This window comes from Scatophagus argus, chromosome 1 (genome assembly GCF_020382885.2).
Source record: "Scatophagus argus isolate fScaArg1 chromosome 1, fScaArg1.pri, whole genome shotgun sequence".
NCBI classification, from domain to species: domain Eukaryota; kingdom Metazoa; phylum Chordata; class Actinopteri; family Scatophagidae; genus Scatophagus; species Scatophagus argus.
The window spans coordinates 2661854-2681760 of record NC_058493.1 but is presented as its reverse complement, the minus strand read 5'-3'; the positions used below and the strand labels follow the sequence as shown (position 1 = coordinate 2681760).

At 39.8% G+C, this 19907-nt stretch overlaps 1 protein-coding gene across 2 annotated transcripts in view; it reads right to left on the bottom strand.

The window, feature by feature from the left end:
- The window catches only part of lrrk1 (leucine-rich repeat kinase 1), a 65255-nt gene extending 45972 nt beyond the window's left edge, over positions 1-19283 (bottom strand). For both annotated transcript variants that reach the window (XM_046391259.1, XM_046391346.1), the window contains exons 1-5: positions 19107-19283; positions 15488-15637; positions 7126-7316; positions 1318-1489; positions 551-730 (exon numbers count right to left, since the gene is read on the bottom strand). In XM_046391259.1, coding sequence (XP_046247215.1) covers positions 551-730; positions 1318-1489; positions 7126-7316; positions 15488-15557 — 613 coding nt within the window. In that variant the 5' untranslated portion in view covers positions 15558-15637; positions 19107-19283. The remainder of the gene's footprint in view (positions 1-550; positions 731-1317; positions 1490-7125; positions 7317-15487; positions 15638-19106) is intronic.
- Between the last annotated feature and the right edge of the window lie 624 nt (positions 19284-19907).

The window sequence follows — 19907 nt, the reverse complement described above, 5'->3', positions numbered from 1 at the left end:
GCACACACACCACAAATCTGCAACCAAAGACATCCATCCATCCATCCATCCATCCATCCATCCATTTTCTATACCGCTTATCCGTCAGGGTCGCGGGGGAGCTGGAGCCTATCCCAGCTGACTACGGGCGAGAGGCGGGGTTCACCCTGGACTGGTCGCCAGTCAATAGCAGGGCCAACACACAAAGACAAACAACCACACACTCTCACACTCTCACCTAGGGGCAATTTAGAGTAGCCAATTAACCTAATGTGCATGTTTTTGGTATTGTGGGAGGAAGCCGGAGAACCCGGAGAAAACCCACGCAGGCACAGGGAGAACATGCAAACTGGTTTTCATTTCGTTTGCACAATGATGCTCATTTTAATCTCATGTCATAAATGGTCAAATCAGTCCTCAACAGCATTTGCACCACCAAGCATTTCAAGAATAAAACACAAAACGGCACTTTTGCTAAAAAGAAAAAAAAAAAAAAAAAAAAAAGAAAGGCTAGAAAGAATGCATAAGTTCAGATCATGCCTGAGGTGTATTCACGTGTGTGTGTCTCTACCTGCTTGTGCAGCGGCGTACAGCGGCAGCCCAGTGATGACAGCAAACTCATTGCTGTGGATGGCACAGTCCTTGGCATCAGCATCATAGCTGTGGACCAGCAGCCGGACCACGTCCAGGTGACCCTGTTGGCACGATGTGGCCAGCATCCAGTTCAACAGGTCTTTCCTCAGACATGGACCTGAGAGGGAACCATAGACCCAACACCAGTCAGAGCAGATCAATAACAACCACACTGCAGAGGTTCACTTAGCGATAATGTTAGTCCAGTTTTTGAATGTTTCAAAATCAAAATCTGGCCGTATCTTATGAACTGCACATTTAAAGGAGTACTCCTACATAAAAAATATATATATTTTAAAGAGTTGTAAAAAATAACACAGCAACATTTTAGTCCTGAGTTTGGTTTAAGTTGGTAAATTGGTTGGTAAAGTCTCTTGTGGAACCCCACACCTCAAGCCTATAATGGTGTTTTTAGTTTTTTTTTTTTTTTTTTTTCTCAGACCTGACACATCTCCTCTCAACACTTTACAACTGTTTTCATGGGCTGAGCAGTAAACTTCTCTTGGCAGAAAAAGACAGAGTGCTCCTTCTTCAATTATTGTATTAACTCTGACAGCTGTAACAATATCTCATGAAATAAACATCTGGTTCATCGTGTCACAGCTGCACGGCATCAACTAGCCTCTGATTAAAAAATGAATAAACCCTTGTTACAAATGAAAGGCCAGCTCTGTTGCACATATTGTGTGTTTCTTTTCTCTCTACCGGGTATAGAATCCAACAGCTCTTTGACCAGGTTGGCGTGGCCATAGTATGCTGCCAGGATGGCTGGGTTGGTGTTGGATGGCTCCTGGGGCAAAGGGATGCGGGCTTCTTTTAGGAGGTAACACACACTCTGCAGATCACCATACTGAACGGCTACACACAGGAGACGTACCTATAACGAGATGCACGCACACGCACACACATCCAAACACAAACAAAATTAGGAAAATGACAGTAACTAAAAAGAATTTGCATTATTGCCAAACAAGGTAGATGCCGATCAAACTTTTTCAAACTTTTGTTTGTCTGATTTTGATGCTGACACATCACAGCACATCAGCTCTGCAGCGTTTCCCCACAGCTGAACAAGCTGGGGAGTTGAAGTCCCCATGGTGCATTTGCATGCAGCCTGTCTAAAGTAGGTGCACAGGCTTGAATGTGCAGACATGCACTAGATGACATCAACAACTCATAAGCTCTGCATGCCTCAGTTCTTGTGTCTCTCATCTAGTGCCACATCTGCATGCATTCAAGCCCATGCACTCACTTCACCTCTAGCTTAACATCTACAGTGAGGATTTTAGCTTATAAGAGCACGTACATAACATCTTTTCAAATCAGTTTGGGATATCAGATCAGAAAACTTGGGTTAGCTGTATGGAGATGAGAAGAAAATGAATTTTCATTTTAGACTCAAATGTTCCTTTAACCGGTAAGCTAAATAACTACTGCATTACATTCAAACATTTTTTTATGCAGAATCATAATTCTCAGTTGAATGGTTTGGTGAAGTTGTCTTCTTGATACGGAAGGTAAATTTGTCACCAAACATACAAGTAAGGTTTCACAATAAATCTTAACTGAATATGCTAGATGCTGATGCTAATGCTGGATTTTATAATTTTATAGTTTCTTTACAGCTACAGTAAACAGCGCCTCACAGCAATCATCAGCAGTTGTGATTATAAAGAAGGTTGTGAACCGTGAAGTTAAACATCTCCTGCCAAACCACTGGGGGAAACCAGTGAAAGTTGTGACATGGATGTCAGAAATGAGCGATTAAACTCACTCTGCACATGCTCAGTGAGAATGTCTTTGCACTTATAAAAAAAAGGCAATCATATTTGAAGAGAAAGTTACCAGCAGAGTGCATTTTCAATGTAAAAAATAAACTTTTCTATTAAATGTATTTATAATGTTTTTATTTTTCATGCAACGTTTACATTCTAGTTCCAAAATAGTTTTATTAAAGTTACTAATTATATTATAGCTGAGTGTTATTGGGCCCACTGTGATTTGGGATTTATTATCATGATTAAAAACGTTTCACAACCTCTGACTTTTCCCACAAACTGCACCTCGAGTTTTGGGATTTGACATTTTGCTATATAAAACTTCAAGTTCAGGATCAGGACTTTTTATTATATTTATTAAGAAACGTATTAATTTATTAAAAGATTTATCTTTCTTTCTGTGACTGAGCCAACCATCTAGGCCCACGTGTGTGATGCAAGCAGATACACAATGCTATGCTAACAGTCAATAACAGATGAAACAAAGCAAAAATATAATGTGACTAAATTTTATCTTGAAGTCCAATTTTGTAAACAGGTAGCCGAGCTTCACAAAACTGGCTGTTTATAGTAACCACAAGACATGTGAACAACATGGATGACCTCCAATTTTTTATTATTAAACTCAGACAAAACTGAGTTCATTGTTTTTGGCCCCAAACATCTCAGAACTAGAATAGCTGATAACATTCTCTCTCTGGACGGCAGTACTTTGGCCTCCAGTACGACTGTGAGGAACCTTGGCGTTATCTTTGATCAGGACGTGTCATTTATTCATCACATTAAACAGATCTCTAAGATCGCCTTCTTTCACCTCCGTAATATTGCTAAGATTAGGAGTGTCCTCTCTCAGAGTGATGCTGAAAAACTTGTCCATGCTTTCGTTACTTCTAGGCTGGACTACTGCAACTCATTATTGTCAGGATGTCCAAATTACTCTATTAATAACCTGCAGCTGATCCAGAATGCAGCAGGTAGAGTTTTAACAGGAATCAGTAAAAGGGATCATATCTCCGCCATCTTAGCTTCTCTTCACTGACTTCCGGTAAAATTCAGAATAAACTTTGAAATTCTCCTACTTACATATAAGGCCCTAAATGGACTAGCCCCATCATACCTGCAGGATCTAATAGTCCCATATATTCCCAATAGAACACTCAGATCACAGAGTGCAGGTTTGTGCAGAGTGCACAATTTTGATTGTATAAGGTGCTCTATAAATAAAATTGAATTGAATTAAATGTCAGTTAAAAAGAGGTACTGTATGTTTCACTGAACTGCAAGTCTATTTCTAAACAAGCTGATGAATACGATGAAAAAGAGAGACAGATGTTAAATTCTCCTTGCTTAAGTCTCCAACATAAATCGAAACTGAAGTAATTCTGGGAGGAATATGATAATACACTGCTCATGGTGGACTGGTTTTTCAGGTTGAACAGTGACAAGGTTTCATGCCATCTTGGAATATCTAACTGTTGAAGGCCATTTCTCTCTGACCATGAACCAAAAACCACCACGTTCCTAAACTTACCATTTCCTTAAAAGAAGTCGAGACACAGAACAATTACTCCAGGTGCGAGTTAGGCAAGTCCTTTATTCAGTCCTCAAATAGAATTGTGTTGTAATCTAACAAACACGAGGAAGCAACTGTTATGAAAGAAACTAGAAGTCCTCAGTCTATATTTAGTACTGCATAAAAATCCAGGCTCAGAAATGGATCAGTTTATTGAAACTTGAGATTCCTGCAGTACGTGGTGGAAAGAGAACTGAATTTTAGATCCTTGCACATTTGCGCAAGAGCCTACCAACAATATCCAACCAAACTCATGCTCGACATTCTCACCATTCTGTACAAAACTGAACGTCTCTTATCTTCAAACTCATTCTGGCAACTTCTGACTTAACATGGAGCACGTGGGACTTCAGAACAAGGTAAAATGGCAACTAGCTGGATGGACTAATGCGATTCCTGTGAGTTAGAGGACAAGCCTTACTGAATACAATACTTGTATGTAAAAATATCAAAACTCAAAGTTGTTCATTTAAAATATAAAACAGGACAGAAGCCATGCTAGCAGTTCTGTGAGGCTCTGTGAAGCAGTACTAAATACTAGCGTGAGCTTGCTAACACACTCAAAACGATAATGCTGAGATATCAATGATTAGCAGGTATCATGTATTACCATGTTTACCATGTTCACTTTCTCAGTAAGATTAGCTAATTGAGCGTTGATGTGAATGTCATTAGTTTTGCAAATATTTAGTTATAAACAAAAGAACTGGAAGAATTATGAAATTGACATCACATAACTGTGCTGGATGAAAAGTCAGTAGGATCCATCCCTTGAGAACCATGAATATCTGGTAATCAGTTGTTTGTTAATCCATGCAAGAGACCAACAGACAATATCACCCCTAAAGCCACATTTGAATGAAGGAGGAAATGTAACCATCAGATGTTTGGTATTTTAACTTGACAACTGACTCATACCCTATCTACCATTTCTGCATTAAAAGGCTCAAAAGCAACTTTGTCATACTTTTTGTCGAGTTATACAATTACATTATCACAAATGTTTCCCACAATGTTCACGCCTAACAAAATCTGCAATAGTATTCAAGGTAAAGGTGTGTTTCATTTGGTCGCCTGTCGATATAACTTCCAGGGGAGAGTCAGAGAGCGAGGCAGTAAGGCAGCGAACGCAACATAACATGAATAAATGTTTAAAACATTACCTCACCTGTGAACAATAGAGGGTCCATGAGTCACGTCAGGTAGATTTTCATCAGCAATGGTGCTGAAGACGCTACTTTTACTTCACTTTTTTACTCTTTGGCTGAAATTACATACTGTGACTGAATGGATTCATGCTTATCACCGTTATCATTGATTAACCAACTGATTTGACAGATTTATGTATTTATTTGATCAAACAAGTAACAGATTTTGTAGAAAAGCTGTAGGTTTTCTCAAGTATTCATTCATATCAGTGAATCTGTTGCTGGATGCAGAAATGTTGATCCTCATTTCTGCATGCCTCTCATATTTCACACAGGTTCATCTTTGGATCTCCTGTTGTCCCGCAGGACCACAGCGGGTAACCAGCTCGATCTGAGCTGGCACAGGCAGAAGTAGGCCAGATCTCTGCTGATGCCTGATGGAGACGCATTCGAAAATAAAAACAACAAGAGCAGCGCATCCACTCGCTTCTCATAACAGCACAAACAACACAGAGCACTGAAGCACTGCAATGAACATTCTGCATCTCTGCAAGTGAATAATGCAATTATGGTGCAGAATAAGAGACAGGAGAATCCTCTGTTCACGTGTTATTTAATGAATTAGCTGAGGCATTAGTACAGAATGGAGTCAACAAAACAATAAAAGCCACCATATCAAGGTGAATGAGGAAAAGAGTTTTTTGAATTCAGATATTTAAAAAATGCAGAATCCCCTAAGCCCTCTTATGGATATTGGTCTAGTTTATTATTGTCTCAAACTTGCACCAAGCCCACTTACTCACCCAAAGACAATCAAATAGGGTTTTTCTTTCATTGTTAGAAATGTTCCTCTGAAGGTTTGAAGGAATACAATAACTTTATTTGACCACGGGAACTCTTATAAGAACAATCTATGAGCTCAAGTATCTTCAAGGCCAAAAGGGAGTTTGTGAGGGGGAGTTTTGTTCCTGATTTAATTCTAGAGTTTAGTTCCCTGTACTATTTGTTTGAACAGCACCAGCAAGCATTCAGCAAGTGTTGTAGTCAAGTAAGATTCCTACGTGATAATTTTTTTCATTTCTGCCAGGCTCAATTAGTAATCTGTAAGACTGAAACTATGTTGTGAAAGAGTGTCTGATTTGTTCAGAAAGAAACAACATCAAATAGAAATTTCTCCTGTGTATTTGTATGCTATGTGTGTTTGTTTGTTTCTTTTTTAAAGGACTTCGGATATCCTCAACCAGGAGAGAGACCAGAGGAGTGGTTATTGACATGCGAAATAGCCTAATGGTTTAAGATAAAAATTGACAAGGTTCCCTGAGCAGACAAAATCTAGCTTTCTCCATTGCCTAACTACAGTGTGTTTGTTTTCAAAGGAAACAATAAGTGAGTTGTGTATAAATGAGGAAGTAACCTGGATTCATTCTGTCCAAAATGGGAGGCAGCACAGAGACATGAATCAGCCTTGCAACCAGCCACCTGGTTCCAACAAAAGTCTCTTAGATCTTTTCTAATAACCTACATCTGTTTGACTCTGACAAGTTTACACCTTTAATTTTAAGGATCTACGGATGGGCCTGGTTAGTAATTTACACCTTGCTACCAGAAATATTAGTTGGTTATTAAACTAATGATCATTATTCTATTACTGTACCTGTAGGAGCCGTTTCTACAGATATGAAAGACATCACATTGGCCCATTATCTCACCTTTGTGCTTTGCCTCACTCACAATATGGGGAGGAACAGTCATGGGGAGAAGAATTATTGAGCTTTTATGTTTTAGTTCCAGACAGCAGACGGTGGTTTCAAGTCATACTATGAAAGATCTTCAGTTCCTGAATTGAAAACCTGTAGCCAAATTTTCACTTCTGATTTTGGTTTGCTTGGATGGTAGACTCTCTGTCAAGTACCAGTATCTAATCAGTGTAAAAAGTTTTCTACTACAAGCCAGATGAAGACTCATCACATCCAACCAGCAGTGTGACTGTCATGTATATTTTAAGTGCACTCACCCCGTCGATGCGGGGCATCCCCGCGCTGCACTCCACACAGCAAGCCTGTTGGACCAGCTCCCTGGCAACCTCCTCCTGTTTTTCTTCATATGCTGCATGAATGTTCTCCAGAGTGGGAGAAGGAACCAGAGCAGAGCCGCGTCCCGGACCCTCCACCAGCGATGCTTTGGCTCCCATTTCCTCCCCAGGGCCTGATGGCACAAAGGACAATCACAGAGGGCAGTTTAAAAAAGTATTTGTGAGGAGGAATGGGATAAGGCAGAGGCAGCATGCTGCTCGTCGAACACATTGTAGTACTGTAGCCCCGTTAGCAGCATATGCCCAGAACTAGGTCAACCTATTAAAGAAAGCTCTCATAGCATGAACAGTACAGCTGAGTAGATTAGTGCACACTGTGAACAAGGAACAGCTTCTGGAGGCAGGTGGAATAAGCACTTGTCACCAAACTCATATCATGCATTGATACTGGTATTTAAAGGAAAAATACATTAATATTGACATTATACTATATAATAATAATACTATAGGAAAGAAAATGTCAACATTCAGTATTTAACTTTCATTTTCTATATCTAACCAATAAGAACTTCTTAAAGCATTGAGACTAACATAGGCTTTCTGGTTCATAACCGAGTATCTCCTGTTTTATAGGTCTTTATCACCAAGATCCACAACGACTGGGATCTGTTCAACATTCTCCTTCTCAGCCATCAACGAGTACACTTTACCCAGTGCCAATGTCTACATCTTTCCTGATTAAACAACTTGAGGTGACAGAAGTGCAGCAGTCTTTCAATCATGTAAGAAGGCGTTAGCAGCATCCGGTGCCAAGTGAATCCTTTGCAGCCAAGTTTTCTTCTCTTAATACCTTCAGGACTCCAGCTGACGCAGAACTGTTTGTGAATTTCTTAAGGGACCAGACTTGACTGACTCAATGATTATATTGTGAACGAACTGTATTCCTTCTAGAAGCTGTGGACACGGGGGATACAGCATATTTGGGAATGCATGGTTAATTGTTTGCTAGTAGGCTAGTAGAGATAACTTGTAGAGTTTTACTACAAGTTTTGGTAAGTCAAAAAAAAAATCTTAAAACAATAAAAACAAAAATAGAGAACTGACAGAAAAAAAATCGACAGAACCGACAGAAAAAAAACTAGAAAGAGCTGACACATTAAAGCCTATTAAAGCTCCAGTGTGTAGGAAGTCTGGACACACCTTATCCTTCTGTGTTTTTTCTTTATTTTTATTATTTTGAACATTGTACATTAATACTAAAGACATCCAAACAACAGTATGAAAGAACATGCGGGAATTATGCTGTAAACAACATAGTGCTGAACAACCCAGAATATGGTTTATATTTTAGACTGTCCACAGTAGCCACATTTAGCTTTGATGACAACATTGCACACATTGGACATTCTCTCATCAGATTCACAAGATAGTCACCTGGAATGGTTTTCAATTCACAGGTATGCTATTTCCTGCCTTCTTAATGTGCTTTAGAACCATCAGTTGTCTTGTGCAGAGGAAGGGTGGGTACAGAGTCAATAGCCCTACTAATGCTACTACAACTACTGTACAAATTCATATTATGGCAAGAAACACTCAGTGAAGTAAAGAGAAAAGACAATCCACCATTACTTTAAGACATGAAGGTCAGTCAGACCAAAACATCTCAAGAACTATGAAAGTATCACCAAAACCACCAAACATTATGATGAAACTGGTCCTCATGAGGACCGTACCAGGAAAGGAAGCCCGTGAGCTACCTCTGCTGCAGAGGATAAGCTTGTTAGAATTACCAGCCTCAGAAACTGCCAGTTAACAGCACCTCAGATTAGAGCCCACATGAATGCTTCTCGGAGTTCAAGTGGCACACATATTTCAACTGGTCAGAGAAGACTGTGTTCATCAGGCCTTCATGATCGAACTGCGGCAAAGAAGCCATTACTTCAGAAGAACAACAAGCAGAAGAGACTTCTGGGCCAAGAAACACAGAAAATGCCTTGAGTGTGCAAAGCTGTCATCAAAGCATCAATTTCAATGTCTTCATTATTAATATACAATGTTGAAACCCGGGTCACAATTGGTGGTGTATAATATCTAATTTGAGGAAAACAATAACAGTATAATAATAGTACAATAAACATTTATTTGAAGTCTTTTATGACACTGTCGGCCCTAAGTGGTTAATCATGTTGTCATACTGCTTATTGAAACTAATGCAATCCAAATTAGATTTAGCACCATCAGCACAGGTTACTGATGTAAGCTGCTTTTTCATTTGCCCTCATGTCTCATAATGACAAATGCAACTTCAGTGGGTTTGCACTGGTTTAGGCACTGAATGAGACTGGCAAACTGAACCAAACACTTAACTGTCCAGCACACATGACAGTGTGACACTGATTGCTCACTTATTTAAAGCTCTGACACTACCTGTGCTATAAGCAGAGCAGGAAGACCACGGTGTGAGGCATCAGTGCCTTCCACAGGTCATACCAGTTCTATGCAAACAGACGTCCGACCACAGAGAGAGTATTCTGGTTTTCAACTGTAAGAGGTGTGAATAAGCCTTTAATTTCTAACCGCTGGTTTACTACGTATTTACTACATACAACATACAATATACACTGTACATCCATTTCTTGGTAATTAAGCTAAAACCTCTCAAGTAATTAAACACACAATAATTAGAACCATTTCGACAAAGCTGATGAATGTGTGGAACACACTGTAAGAACTCACTCGTTATTAACTTCTATGTTTGGTAGGGCGTTTATTCATTTAAACCAGCCAACACTTCTGTTTCCTCTTTCAGCTGTGTCTGGGCTGCATGTGCCTGCTTCCTGCAGCCCAGTGCCTTCACTATGAATAATTAATACAGAGAGAGCCTGTAGCCATTAGGCCCACCATCAATACTCCCCTATCACCTCATGTAACGTATCTGAGAAAGCTGAAAGAAGACCTTGAGTCAGATGAGCCTGTCAATATTTCCTCCATTACTGAATTTCCCCTTTCACTGGCCCATCTGGTTTAGAGATCAAAGGAAACACACACTACTGACTTCTGCTACATGAATAAACAATAGCAGAGACTAAACATCAATGTGATCTGATTAGAGAGGAGCTCAGCAAAGAGGAGGAAGAGAATTTGGTTTTGAGAAAATGAGAGGATCTTGTGGATCATATGTTAACATGGCAGAAAAGAAACACAGAGGTATGTTACAGAAAACACACAGATATAAAAACCTCCAGTTTTTTTCTCTCCTGACTGCAGTTTTAATACCTTAATTCAGGGAACTGCTGATACAAAATAACAAACAAGTGCAACCTTTTTCCCCCAAATTTTACATCTGTACACAAGGGCAAATGTACATTGATTGAAGTAATGCAGAACCAAAGTGCACAATCCACGTTATGCACAATACTAGCTCCTGAAGGATTTAAAGAGGATCCCACAGTTCACAGTGTCAAAAGCTGCTGAAATGTCCAGCAACATGACAACAGGGCAACAGGGGGTTGCAGTGTGCAGTTTCTCTGTGATAGCAAGGAGGGCAGTTTCAACTGAGGTGGCTTCAATGGAGACTTTTTGCTCTCTACAATTATGAATCAGCAGCAATGGCAGGGGCTTATGGGTACTGCTAATCAGTGTAAGTGTGAAGCTTTCAGGGGAATTTCCACAGTGATATTCTAGACAACAAAAATTCATTGATTGTTTCACTTTGCCTCTGTCACTGCTGGACCACAAGAAGGAACCAGCTTCACATCCGCAATGAAATTTAACCCTAAGGGGTTAAACATTAGTGGGGGAGACATAATTTACAAAGCAAACTAAATCAACTGTCACACGCAACCAGCGGTGGAAGAAGTAGTAGTACCAATGCAACCATGTACTCTTTTGCAAGGAAAACTCCTGCCATCTACAAAAGTATCAGAAATAATAAAATGCTAATTTCATAGAAAATCTCCCTTGACTGAACAATTAGACAATTACATAACTTAATGCACTCAATCAGAAACATTTTTCACTACTTTACACACAGTTAGGTAGTGAAGCACAGTGGTTCCCAATCCAGGGGTCAGGCCTCCAATGAGTCACAAAATAAATCTGAAAGGTCAAGAGACCATTAACAAGATAGTAAAGAAGAAAAAAATACAGTGGTGTTAGAAAACTATTTAGTATTATGTGGTACTAGTAACCTTTGGGTCTTTTCATTATCGTTTTGTGCAAATGTAACAATTACCTCTAAGATTTAAAGCATATGAGAAGTTTAAAAGGAGGAAATGTCTGTCTGTTTGCTATGACTTCCAGACAGACTTCCAGTCAGAGACCACTAGCCAAAAGGGTTGGAAAGCATTGATTTAACTTTAAACAATGTACTGTATTCTATAAGCCTATGTGTGTTGTAAGTAACACATTAATCCGAAATGTGACAATGATAGTGGAATAAAAAGTACACTTTCTTTTGATATGTAGCTAGTGGAGTAGAAGTATAAAGCAGAAAAAAATCTAAATACTTAAGCAAATCTAGTCAAATGGCAACAGTGCTCAGTTCAATGACTTTAAATTCGACTTAGTATATTAAAACTGTAATATCAATACAACATCAAAACGAAATGTATCTGTATCAGTTCTCACAGATAATAAAAGCTCTTTGCCACTGTCAGCAGCTTCATAATTGGGCCTGGTCACCAAGTGATCTTGATGGCCCATACCACAAGCTTCCTCTTTTCATGGAACAGTTCAGGAATGTGTAGTTCTGTAAGTGGCTCTATAACTGCTTTACATAAATCGCAGGGGTAAATAAATGTTAAAGTTATCATGCTAAAGATTAATTAATGTAATTAAACCATTTCATCCCTATTTCTGGTTATTTTTCTGCAACAGCCATTCAGTGTTTTTACATTCTCCTTAAATAGTAGTTACCGGTGATGGAATTGACCATTTCTGCAGGATTCACAGTAAACAATGCATTTTATCCTATTGAAAATAAGCTACCCTGGTTACATTAACAACATAACCAAAGTCTTATCCTTGTTATTCTTATCCTGTGTTGCCAACAAAGCCATAAAACCTTACAGTGGCTAAAGGCTAACCTGATGTAAACACGGGATTTATCGTTTTGTTTTATTTTGTTTTTTTTATCGCGGGAACAGATTGGGTATCAAGACTTGCGGATTTTCACTGGTATTGGTATGAACTACTAAGTTTCTGGTATTCTGACATCCACGAAGAATCAGGTTAGTGGATTTTCATGAACAAGCACTGCTGTCCTAATGAGCTTTACAGTATGAAGTCATCAGACCATACTAGCTGATCCAGATATGATGGCAGTAAATTGCTAGCAGAGCCAGAGCTCAGCACAAAGTAGCTTTAAGGCTCAGTCAGCCCTACATGTGCAGCATATAAACAAGGCTCCAGCCAACATTTAGCTCTGCCCCTCAGCTCCTCTCTCCCACTAACCTGCTCATCGCAAAGCAGCGATTCCTCCTCTTCCTGCTGCCTCCATCACATCTAAAGCTCACTTTCTTTTCATTGCTTCCCTTCAAGCTGCCGTGTGGCTTCTACCCAGCATCCTCAGCCATCCCGGCTGTGTTCCCTGGACGATCTCCCGCCTCTCTAACCCTGTGACGGGCTGAGGAGAGAAGGAGGGTGGGGAGACATGGGCGGAGAGGTGGTGGAACAGGAGGAGGGGGGTAGCAGGGAGAGGGAGCGGGGAATGATGCTCCTTTGTTTAAGAGCCACGCTAGCCTCTCAGCTTCCTGTCTCCCTCTCTGTCTCTCTGCCCCACAGTGTCTCTGTGATGGTCTACTGTCATATAACACTATCCGTGTCCCACTCCAGTAAAACCCAGTGAAATACCTCCATTTGTACCTAAAATATATTCTAAGTGTGACATCAGAGTCAGGTCAGAGGATTCTCATCAACAACCACTAGGGTTGTGATGATCAATCAGTCTGGATCAATACATTTATTCAACGTTGAACAATCAAGTATGACTGAAAAGTGAAAACATCGATCCATAGCTTCATCTTTAAGATATGCCTTTATTTTGAAACTGCACGGCACATCTGTGTCACTGTTTTGGTTTAGATCTCTCTGTCCTAAAAATTCAAATAGTATAGCAATTGGTAAAATATACAGAAAAAAACAATGAGGGTATTTACTATTTATTAATCAGCAGTGGAAAAATCTTTTGGATTTTGGAGAAAAGTTGAGTTTTTATGAGATCAGGAAACAAAGCTGGCCAAGCATCTGACTAGGACAATATCATCTACTTTGTTTCAACAATGTTAGTCTGAGAACACATGCAAGCAGGCTGAACTTCAACCATGGTGTTCTGTCTGTAGATGCAGTGACGTATAAAAAGCTGAACAGTGCACAAGCCACTACACAAACATAATGTAAAACCCCATAGTCTTACACTATATAGAAAAAAAGTATTCAGACAGACCTCTTTATGGGGCTGTTTTTCAGGGGTTGGGCTCAGCCCCTTACTTCCAGTGAAGGGAAATCTTAATGCCTCAGCATACCAAGACATTGTGGACAATGCTATGCTTCTAATTTTGTAGCAACAGTTTGGGGAAGACCCTTTTCTATTCCAGCATGACTGTGTCCCAGTGCACAAAGTCCATAAAGACATGGTTGGATGAGTTTGGTCGAACACCTTTGAGCGGGAGCTGCCTCAACCGCAAAGGGGGGACCATCTCCTCAATAACGTCCATGTACTGACAGTCCCTGTTTATGTAATGTTCAGGTGTCCCAATACTTTTCTCAATATAGTGTAAGCTATAAGCACTCTGGCTCCAAATGACATCATAATCGAATGATAGCAGCGCTTGTATCCAGGATATTTTGGTTTCACTTTTGCACAGTGGGATGTGTTGTGGGTGTGTTGCCCATCTTTATATATCACCAGTGTATTCACAGATAAATGAGTAAACAATCACAGTAAATATTCAGTGTTGGGTTTATCTTTATGGATTTATTTTACAAATTCTACAGAAAAGCAGCTAAAACAGCTTCTCAAAGGGATACAATCACACTGAAACCCTCACAACAGTATCCATCTGGTATACTGACACTGAGTCACCTCCAATCTTATACCTCAAACTTACCTATTGATTTCTACAGCATATACAGAGTAAATACTGGGAAGGAAGCACTATCTGACAGGGTGAATTCAGAGCAAACAACCAGCCACAACATACATAGGCCATAGGGCCACCTCTGACCAGACTTCATGACTATTAACTATGACAACAATGAAACCAGCACCGTGAAAAATCACTGAGCTTACAGTGTAGTTGATGTTTGTAAGACTGTAGTGGATACAAGTCTCACACTTTCTCCCAGCTCTGGCAGCATCAAACGCTGTGTGTCAGTGATTTCCACCCATGGCACCTGTATGCCATGGGGTAACTCAACTTACGTGAAAAAAATTACACTAATGGTTTTATTTGACATAAAATATATCAACATATTGAGTCAACTACCAGACCATTAACAGTCACAAATAAATGGTTTCTCGCTTTGGCTACTGTATGTCATTGTAGTACAAATGCAGACTTGACCAATCAAACTTTAAATGACAGCTAAAGTGTACAAACATACACTAGTACATCCACCTCTATACGATTAAGTGTTGACAAGCAGACAGGTTGACATGAATTCAAACGAACACATTTGGAAAGCAATTGGTGGGGTTGATGAAAGGGTACATGAGCTCATCTGACTGGGCTACACCTTGCAGAACAGGTTGGGAATCACCCCTGTATGTTACACTGTAAAACTGGTCAAATATGTGATAAAATGGAGGCACAAGATGACCATAAGCAGAAGACATGAGGCAGCACAAGACGGCTCCACTTTTGACACAGACTGAAAGTGAAAAGACAGGCTGAAACAGCAGATCACAACAGCTTCCTCGTTGCTGAGGAAAAATAAGATGGATACTCAACCCACTATAATCTAATCTGCCACACTCAACCAGACTCATTTCTCATTATGTAGTCCTCCATCACCTATAACACTGCTTCATTTACCACACAACTGTACTACAATCTCCTGTAATCTGTGAGTATTTGTTGAGTATCTGTTGAGTATGTGTTGTGTATGTGAGACTAAAACTTTCTCACTGTGTTCAGTAAGCACAGCGAGGTTCATAAATACAGTTGTACTGCAAAAGATAAGTCCGTCAATCAGTTTCAGTTCTCTTTTTGCTATATTTAAGCAGTGCTGCTCCACACTTTGGTACATTTCAGTTTGAACCTGCCTCATACCTCTAATACCACAAAGAAAACCAGGCTATGTGTTGAGTTAGAGTTTAGAGAGAGACAAAGAGAAGACTCACTGATTTGCTGCTCCATGGTGCCGAGAGTGTCCCTCGAGTCCTGGGGAAGGCCAACTGACCAGTAGGACATTCCTACTGGAGTCACTGGATAATCACGAGCAGAGCTCTAGAGTACCTCTAGATAGAGGAGGATTGGATTCAGCCAAGAACCTGCAAGACAAAGCAGCAGTGATGGCTCAATAAACACACAAAGTTCTCCAGAGCCATGCTACCAGTCTGTGCAGCCCAAATGGTATACCAATTTAAAAACCATCAACTAATTTTGAAAATGACTTTGAAAGATTGAGGAGGTGTGCTGGTATTTCTTTGATATTTCTGTGCTGGAGTTCCTAATATTTTCTCTATATGAAATGACAGTCAACAAAAAACAGGAAATGTACCAAACCATCACTGTGAGTTTTCACACAGTACTTCTGACCATGCAATCAAAATGCACTACTTTAAAAGTAGAATTTTTTTTTTTAATTTTCTGCATTAAATTGTGCTACAAACTTCACATTAGATAAGAGCCCTGAATACATCCACATGTCAATATTAGATTATGCAGAGACAGGAAGGGACCATATAGCCCTTCATACAGTGTGCAAAACAGATGAAAATTCAGAGCCGTATGGACCGGCCAGCGTCCGGCAACAAGGCTGCAGCTGTCGCAGATACAGCCCACGTCCAAATTCAAAGCATCAGACACTTTGAGGTCTTCATTAAATTTTCAAATCCAGTACAGTAGTGAGTCACATACGCTAAGCTTGATCAGGCCTGTAAAAGAAGGGCAGTGAACCCAGCCTTCCAAAAGGCTGACCATGGCATGAAAACTGTCAAAGACAGAGAAAGGCAAAAGAATTGAGACGGACATTAAATAGGACTTAACTAAACTTCAGAGGCTGCGATAAAAGCATCTCAATTTCACGCAGAGGAAACTTCCTAAAAGCTTCTCATCTTGATGTAATCAAATCTCACACAAAAAACAATCTGTCCTTTCCAGCAGAGGTCAAAATGATTTGATCAAGGCTTTAGTCCTGAAAAGGGACCCACAGAAAGAGGCTGGGCTAGTGCACGTGGATTGTGTTGATTGTGTTATCAATCTTTGTTTAAGGATGTTTTTGCGGACTGGTGGTATAAATGAGAAACTGGCTGCTGCACAAAGTATATACTGACAAGTGTATATTAAATATGTGGCCTCCTCTGTACAGAAACAAGAATTCTGTCTATATATTATACCCCTGAAAGATATCATTTGACATTTTATTAAATATCCAATCATTCAAAAACAAACCATTTGTATCTGTGAAGGTGTCTGCAGAGCTGTTCATGAGTCAACTTCTGAATCATTGCCCAGGAAACTCTGTCAAAAATGTGATGCAAGTGCCACTGCTATCAAAGTCCACTTTGTGTATTACTGCAGAACACGAGCACATGGCATGTAGGCTAGCTAACATGAGTAAGGCACTGCCTATAAAGAGAAAAAGCTCAAACACAACAGATGATGATCCCATATATGGTTTGGGAAATATGACATCCTTCTAATTGAGTTTCTTTCTTTTTTTGGTGGAAAATAATATAAATAGATTGTCTTTTGCTCTAACTTGAATTTCCCACGGGATCAATAAAGTATCTATCCATCTTCCTAACAGCTAGTCAGTAATGGGAAAAGGAGGGTGTCAGTGTTGTGCATTCTTGTAAAAAGATGACACGATGACACTGATAACCGTCAACACAGCATATTTTCAGGAGGTAGTCTACCTTTGATGAGACCACTGAACACAACCTCACATACTTAGTGATGAACACGCAGAAGGAAAAGATGTGAAAGATCTCCGTGGTCAGAATTATGATGGGACAGTCAACACAAGGGGGTCTTAGAGAGATCTTCAGTCCAGAACCCGAAGCCAAAATGACAAAACACTCTGTATTCAAGTGCCAGGCACAATGATTGAATCTTTTAGACGTAGACGAAAAACACTTTCACTGACAACAAATCACTATACTGCATTTGTAAAAAGTACAATAAGCCATAAATCCAAGTCAGAGCATCCTTGATTTACATAAACTTGCTAAAGACTACACGGCCCTCCCTATTGTTATACATTTCCTGGAGGACCTTACCAACGACGGATCACCTGATCTGGTCACAGGAGGAGCAAAGATGCAAAGTGCAGTTGTCTCAAATGCCATCAATCAGGCTGAGTGATTGAAGTGTCTGATGGGATTGATGGACAGGCACGTGATGAACGGTGCTGACAAAAGTTAAGTAAGTACTGTTTAACATGTTCAACAGTTGACCACCAGCCACAGTCCTTTATGGACTATTACAGAGGAAAACTGTACTTTACCTTTCAGGATACACAAATTCAGGAGCTCTAGACATGATCTTAAGGCAAAGGGGAGGCAGAAAATGCTGTCATTACTGTGCTGTTTGACTGAGCCATCAAAGTAGAAGGACAACTCAGATGTCTAAGCACAGAATGCTGCTCATATCTTCAGTGAGTTTTATCGATTTGAAGAGGAGGAGGACAGGCTACAGGCCAAACTCCAGGACTTGTGAACAAGAGACACTAACTAATATATGTCTTCTTGCCACTGAGAGGAATAACCCCATTGTAAAAGAGGAGGTCATCAAAATCTCTCATGACTGGAAGACTGCACTTGAAAGATCCACATGTAGACAAACACACAGCAAAAATGCCATTAAAATCCGGTCAGCGAGATAAGTGTAAGACCTTCATTAATACATGTTGAATTCATGATAAAATAACTGTAATTAAGTGCAAAATAAGATGTGTTTAGTGCATCTGAATAATAGTAGTACTATGTGTTCAGTTCCCTCTTTTACATCTCCTCTGTCTGTGTTTCCTTGTGTGTGGACACACTTTAGGCCACAGAAAAGTTAACCAGTTACAGTTTCTCCAATTCCTTGTTCCCAATTGACAAAAAGCTTATTTTTGGGTCATAATTATTGGGTTATTTTTAGATTTAGGTTAATGTTATGGTTAAGATAAGTCTCCAGGAAATGAATTTAAGTCTATGGGGGCATTAAAAAAATTTAAATGAATTTAAGTCTGTGTAACGTCCCCAAAGGATGTTTGGGTGTGTGTATTTGCGCATGCAACTCTTTCATAGCCTAAGATGCCAACACGAGGGAAGAAATGATAATACAGTCGGTGTGGGGGTGCCCAGGTCTCTGAAAACCAGATTGTACCCAGCCTCTTACCCAATTTTAATTGGGGTTGGCATCACACACTCTTTGTTATTATCGAATCCAAATCAAGCTTCGTCCCAGGTTACCAAAACAGAAGAACTGGAAATTCAGCTTTATTCTCAAGATAGAGATCTTTTTTTATTTTTTTTAAATCAGTGCCTCTTTCTGGCTCACAATAACGCCGAAATTAAAAGTACTTCCTGCGAGTGCGGAAACTAGACTGTATTATATTTCACTGTGTACGTTATTTGCAAAAAAAGGAAAATGTGTATTAAACTGGCAGACTGGTAAATACAGACTGGTTTGTTTTTCTGTAATGACGTCACGAACCAGTTCTAATGGAGCAAACGTGAGCACTTGTTGCACTCAAAGCTGCAATTAAACTACCTCTCATGACACAGCAGTAATAATTTGCCCACTCACCGCATGGTTGAGACGTCCAGTGAGCATCACGACAGGGTTTCACGGCTCTGAACTTTTTAGCAGTGGCAGGCACAGATTACGGTTTGACTCAAATGTTTCACAGGACTTCCTGATTCCACGATGCAAACTTTCCAATCCAGACGTGCGCTGTGTCAAGTACGACCGAACCGGACAGCGGAGGTAGTTCCGGTAGTAATTTCAAAATAACGCCAAGCCGCCCACTTTTTATCCGGATAAAGCGTATCAGGATAAAAATTTCAAAATAAAACTTGGTAACCGCAAGAAGCCAATAAGGAAGAAGTGGATTTAGGTAACAGCAATTCAGCAGCGAGAACAGGGAATACCATCAAGACAGGTGAAGTAAAATAAATTTAAGTGAATAATTAAAATAGTTCAGACAGGATAAATTGTCAAATTGTAATATTTTTAGAAGCTTAATAAGAACAGAATAGGTTTAACTCTACGGTTCTAATCTAAGATGGGAGAAATTGCTTTGTAAAGAATATCTTTGTACTGAAATACTGATTGATTTAGATACCCATTCACTATATTACAGCGACTGTAGATATAAAGAAAAATGACCATTAGAAGACTGTCTGTTGAAGTAATAATGTTCCTCTGAGAAGAACAACAGGTTTCTATAAAGCATCTTAGGGCTTTAATGACCATGATGTTTTGCATGAAACAGTAGACTACCCTCCCTCCCTTCTTTATTCATTGTTCTACTTGTGGCGGAAGAGTGGTGCAGTAGTTAGCACTGACCAGTCCAGGATGAAGCCCGTAGTCAGCTGGGATAGGCTC